Source organism: Augochlora pura, unplaced genomic scaffold (genome assembly GCF_028453695.1).
Source record: "Augochlora pura isolate Apur16 unplaced genomic scaffold, APUR_v2.2.1 APUR_unplaced_565, whole genome shotgun sequence".
Taxonomy (NCBI): domain Eukaryota; kingdom Metazoa; phylum Arthropoda; class Insecta; order Hymenoptera; family Halictidae; genus Augochlora; species Augochlora pura.
The window spans coordinates 457-6352 of record NW_027586137.1 but is presented as its reverse complement, the minus strand read 5'-3'; the positions used below and the strand labels follow the sequence as shown (position 1 = coordinate 6352).

Sequence of the window (5896 nt, the reverse complement as noted above, 5' to 3'; positions counted from 1 at the left end):
CAGCGTTTCCTCGCGTCCCCCTGCGACCTTTCTCCTCGCGTTATTTCCTTTCTCGCTGGAAGTTTTCTGGTTTTTCGCCGGCGAGATGAGGCGAGAGAGAGAGAGAGAGAGCGAGAGAGAGAGGGAGAGAGAGAGAGGCAACAGCCGTTTGAACATCAACAGCTGCATCGCAGACCGCCCCAGCTAGCCGCTTCTATTTGCTCCTCTCGCATTCTTCGTGGAATAGTTTGGTCTCGCCGCGGATATACACCGACAACGCCCAGAGAACGAAAGAGATTAAGAATATCTTTTCGGGGGACTTTCGGTGTCGACCGAGCCCGAGCGGGCCGCCGCGTCGTTCGCCTCGCGAGACGGCCGATTCTATCCGAAAATGAGCACCGCTGCGCCACGCGTGGAACGGGGAAAAAATATCCGGTGTCTCGACCCCTTGAACTCGAACCGCGTTCCCTCGGCCGGGGAGGAACGTCGGGAGGAGGCCCTCTCCAATCGGGAGTCGCTCTGGATTTATAAATTTCACCGAGATAAGGGAGCAACGCTGCCTCGAAGGCCGGCCAGCGTTCGTCGGGGAAAATAAGGATGATGGGAATCTGATTGAACCTTGGAGAGAGGTTTGCCCGACGGAGGTCGAACCTTCAAGAACCACGAGGGTCACCTCGTTATAACCTTGAGCTTTTGCATCGAAAAGCGGTTTCCAGCGACGAGATAATTGACGCTTTTACATACATAAGAATTATATAAAATGCGATTATTTTTAATTCGTCATTTGTGCGCGCGCGAGAACAAATTTTTAAGTAAATTTTTTGTGGTCGTATTGCTGGGATAATAGCATGATGCTCGCGGCACTTGCTGATCATTTTAACCCTTTGCACTCGAGTGGTGACTCCGAGGCACCGCTCAAATTATTCCACTACATTCTAAAATAATTTTTGTAACAATAAGGTTAAGATTTAAAATATTGTCAAGTAGCAAAACTGTTGGTAGGAGTCGCAAGAATAAATTTTGTATGAATAAAAATTTATTTTGTTAGAGTGGAAATACCACGAACCAGAAAAATTAATTCAGATTTACAGTTAAAGTGGCTCCGAGTGCAAAGGGTTGAGAAATGTCTAACGTCTATGTGTACGATGATATTAGAAACACATTTATGTTCAGAATTATTTGTACAAGAGATGGTATATTTCGTGTTATTCGTGGATTTTTATCTTACCAAAAATTATATGGTGCTGCGACAAGAGTAAAATATCTGTACAGTTTCTCTTCAATTCTTCCTTTAGAGCAGCGATCGTTAGGAAAGAAACTTTACGCGTGCTTTGACTTGCATTCAATGAATGATGGGTAAGTTAATAAGTAAGTTAAAAGAAATGCAATATTGTCGATCTTTATGCAAATTCATATTAATCTAGGGCGTTTTATAGAAAGAAAGACGAGTCAAAATAATATAAAGACGCTATTGAGTTTGTATAATAATAAACATCTCTTTATATCTTTCAAATCTGCTCTGTTGGCCGCTCTGAACATAATTTCAACACATTGCAAGCAAGACAACTAAACAAATCCATACTTAACCCTTTGCACTCGAGTGGTAATTCTGAGGCACCACTAAAATTCTTACAGTACATTTCAAAATAACGTTTATATTATAAAACAATTAAATTTCAATTATTAAAAGTATAACTGTAGTTGCACGAGTTACAAGATTCAATTTCATGTCAAAATATTTGTTGCCATATAAAATACAAATGCTATATGTCGGAAAAATTATGTTAGAATCACAGTGAAAATGGCTTCGAGTGCAAAGGGTTAACAATTAAAGTTAAACAATAAAATCTGATACACATAAATAGCGTCAAATGTTAACTAACTCGAGTGTAACGCGCAATTTGCAACCACCAGTTGACGCAGTTCCGGCACGAGACAGTCGACCTCGCCTCGCCGAAAACGTTCAACGAGATACCCGGGTCTCTTAAACTCGCAGGATCTAAGAGAATCTTAGCTGCGGTGTCTTCCCGCTCGAAGGACCAATTTCGGATACCCGTGGCTCGTTAAAACACAAACGAATTCTCCGTGCCTGGTATAAAGTCGCGGTTCCACTCCGTCAGCCTCCAAACAGCGACACCGGCAGCAGCGGCAGCGAGCCGAGCGCGGCTCGCTCGAGAAGCTGAAAATACCCCCGTACCTGGCGAGACGGCGATCGTTCCCGTAGATTATCCAGCGCCGTTTGGTCCCAGATTAATTCCTGATCCAGCGTCGGCGGCGCGGAGTATTGCAGTTTCGAGGGAGGTCGAGCCGTGGAATGATCGCGGTCGGGTATCGCAACCGCGTAATTCCTTGCGGCCTTTGGGCCGGAGGATGAAGGGAGTTCGTAATTGGTGGTTCCGAGGGGTCGAAATGAAACGTAGACGAAGCACGTGAAATACTCCTTTAATAATACCTGACGAAGCAAATATATAGAAATCTATGATACATATCCGCCGGGTGTCGGGGCCGGTTTAAATAAAGACTGCGAGTTCGTAGAGAGAGAGAGATAGAGAGAGAGAGGCTACGGAGACCCTCGGCCGAGCGTTCGCCCTGCCCCATCACATAATTTCCCTATCTTTATACAAAGCTTATAAAATAGTCCCTTAACAGCCGAGCACGGTCTCTCGAGCAAACTCATCCACGGCAGTGCTGGCCCGGTCGCGCCGGACGGCCCCGAGCACACACGGGTCAAGGAAAATGGCGAGAATACGATCTCTTCAGTTCGCGGATTTCGCGCACGCTTATATCACAGACAGTCGACGACGGGCGTCGTTATGCCCTCGCCACGTTCACGGAATCTTGGTCGGGCTTGGTGGGTAGCGGCCTGTTGGCCATCTTGCTGGCCGGAGTCGAGGTTTGGGGTTCAGGTAGCTCCGAGTACAGGTGGGCGGTCGCGTCGGAGGGCTCGGCGTACTCGCAGAGCAGCGAGTTAGGCCTCTTGCTGTTCCCGGTCTTCGCGCCACCGAGGATGCTCTCGCCGAGCGCCTTCAGGAAGCTCATGGGTCTACCCTGGTTCCTGTTCGAGTCGAATTTCGGGCTGTCCGGGGCTCTGTGGTTCTCAGTCTTCGGGTTGCCGAACGCCTGGATCGCGTGGACGTTGATCAGGTGATCGTTGACGACGTCCGGAGGCAACGGTTGCGGTGCTCTGCCTGCCAGGGTCGCCAGAATCGGCTGGGACAGTCTGCTGGTGCTAGGGACGGTCTCGTCGCCCGGCAGCTCCGCGTACAAATGGTTCTGTTCGGGGGCTCTTTGGTCCCTGGGCTCCGTGTACTCGGTCAAAGGCGGCCTGGCTTGGATACCGCTGGGCATCAGCTTCTCCAGCGACGGCGTCCTCGTGCCGACGCTGACGGACTGCTTCGGCGGGCCTCGTTTCCTCTGCTTCGGTCGGATCACGTCGTACGCGTTCTCCTCTCTGCCCCTCGGCTGCCTGTCGTTGTTGTTGTTGTTGTTGCAACTCTCCTCCACCTTGATCAGATCGTACAGATGTTCTATCATGTCTCTGGCTTGGTTGTAATTGTCAGGATCGTTCAGCCGCTCTCTGAGATCCCTCAGGTACTCCTCCGTCAGCTCCTCCGGCAGTGTCTGGGTGGCTTTGTTCTCGGTATACGGATACAGTCCTTCAGCCTCCTCGTCCTCGTCTTCGGTCGCCTCCGGCTGCGTCTCCACCTCTAGAATCCTTGTCTCCGGCTGAAGACCCGCGTACTCGTGCACACTCAACCTGGATATCGACCGGGCCGACGTCGCGGCCGTCATCCCGCTGCTGGGCGACAACCAGCTGGTGAGATTCATCAGGTGACCGGACGTCAATTTCGGGCACACGCCGTTCCGACGCATGTACAGCATTCCGGACGCGAGGATCACTATCAGCACGACGAACACCGCGACCACGCAGATCACCACGATGATCCTCTTCTCCCGTTGCAGCTGCTCCGAGTCGCTCAGCTCGAGGTCGAAGTAGCCCTTGTGCCTGGGATAGACGTGGGGGCCGACGCTGGGCGGGCTGACGCTCGGCTCGGGCTTCGCCGACGGTTTCTCGCAGAATATATGGTCGCCCGGCATGCAGATCACCTTCGTGAAGTTCCTCATCGACATGTAGCCCTGCGGCAGGTTGAAACATCTGTCCAACAGCTGGTCGACCACGCAATAACTCGAGTCCATCATCCACGAGACGGAACTGTTCTTGCCGGTCACCTCGCGGATCCACGTGTCCAGGTTGCAGTTGCACTTCTCCTTGAAGTAGTTGTTGCCCACCCGGGCCTTGTTCACGCGCTGCGAGATCGCGGCGAATTTCAGGGAACCGGGCCGCGCCTTTTGTATGTGGTTCCCTGTAAACGAGAACTCGAAGTTCGGGGCGGACGTCGCGTCCACCTCCGCCGTGATTGCGTCCGCTTCGAGGTCCACGAACAGGTTGTAGTCGATCGCTATGTGGTTCCACTGATGCAGAACGATCGCGCCCTGGTGCAGGTTCTGGAACTCGTTGTTGTTGAAGCTGACCGTCGCCGCGGATATGTCTATGGCACCGGTCTCCACTTCGGAGAGCCTGCGAAAATATAATGTTCACTTTTTATTGTTGCTTTGGTTTCTTTAGTTCTTTTGAGCTTGGATATGTCCATTTTTAACCCTTTCGCTCTTCGAGGCGCGTATATATACGCCTTCAAATATCATATACATATACTTTTATTTCATACTTCACATAAGATACTTTTATTAATCAACAAACACTTGATTATATTTTCTAAAATATAAAAGTTTATAATCATAATTTTTTTTTACATATTATAGTTAATTGTTTGTGTAATGTAACTATTTGTATTTAGAAATGTCACTTTACTTTCTAAAATATAAAAGTTGATAATCATAATTTATTTTTTTAAATATTAAAGTGATACTGCTAAATATAATAAATATCATCGTAAAATTTAGAGAGCAAGAAACGACTTCTACTTCGTAGCATTCCGTACCTCAGTGCCAACTACTCAGTAATGCGTTCCACAGCGAAAGGGTTAAGGGACGTAACAAAATTGTCAATAAGTATGATACTTTTGACTTCATTAATGAGATGACTTTGATATTGAGAAAATAGTCAGAGTCGATACTCGAAACTGGTCGCGCTGAACAGATTAATTATGTCTAACATTCTGTTATTTCATATCTTTTTCGAAGCGTTGCTTACTATCTCGTGAATAAATACTTTCGAATTGAATTGATTTATCTATTATCTTTATATCTTTTGAATTATAAGAAAATCAAACGTCGAAAATTGTCACCACAGCCTTCGTGTCCGATGCAAAAATTCTATTTCCATATTTAAATTCATAATTTTCTATTCAAAAGCAATTTCTGTCTTAATAAGAACGAAGTCTTTCCCCTCAAGGTATAACTCAATGCATCATTAACCATTTAATATCGTATCCGGTATATGGCCGACAACATGCTGCAATAACGAGTACGTAGATTAAGGGTGACGAGTTTCTAATTTCAGTCGTTAATGGCCAGATTTAACGTATTTTACGAATAGTAATTTTATAAACCTGTTTGACTCGATCTTTGTTAAAAGAATAACTCGTCTATGATATACACACATGTGTATAGTGCGAGTAAAATTGAAACAAGGCTTTTAAAATGGTACAACTTTGTTTAAAACTGGTTTAATACACATTGCACGTGTTTCTCTAAATACTTCTTCTTATTGAAAGACAATCCAAGTCTGATATATATCTTTTTAATTTTATATAAAAAAATTTCCACTTATTTCTTAGAATATATATATATAAATTCGTAATTTCCATGTAATTGTATTACGTTTCTAGGTATAATATTGTTCTTCCACACTTTAAAATAATTTTTATAGCAACAATGTTTAATTTTAGAAAAATTG

General features: G+C 46.1%; 1 protein-coding gene across 1 annotated transcript; it reads right to left on the bottom strand.

The window, feature by feature from the left end:
• Positions 1-2405: 2405 nt before the first annotated feature.
• On the bottom strand, positions 2406-4569 carry LOC144477965 (uncharacterized; the record flags this gene model as incomplete). Its single annotated transcript, XM_078195691.1, has 1 exon — positions 2406-4569. A coding segment is annotated over one exon (1779 nt), but the record flags the coding sequence as incomplete, so codon positions are not given.
• Between the last annotated feature and the right edge of the window lie 1327 nt (positions 4570-5896).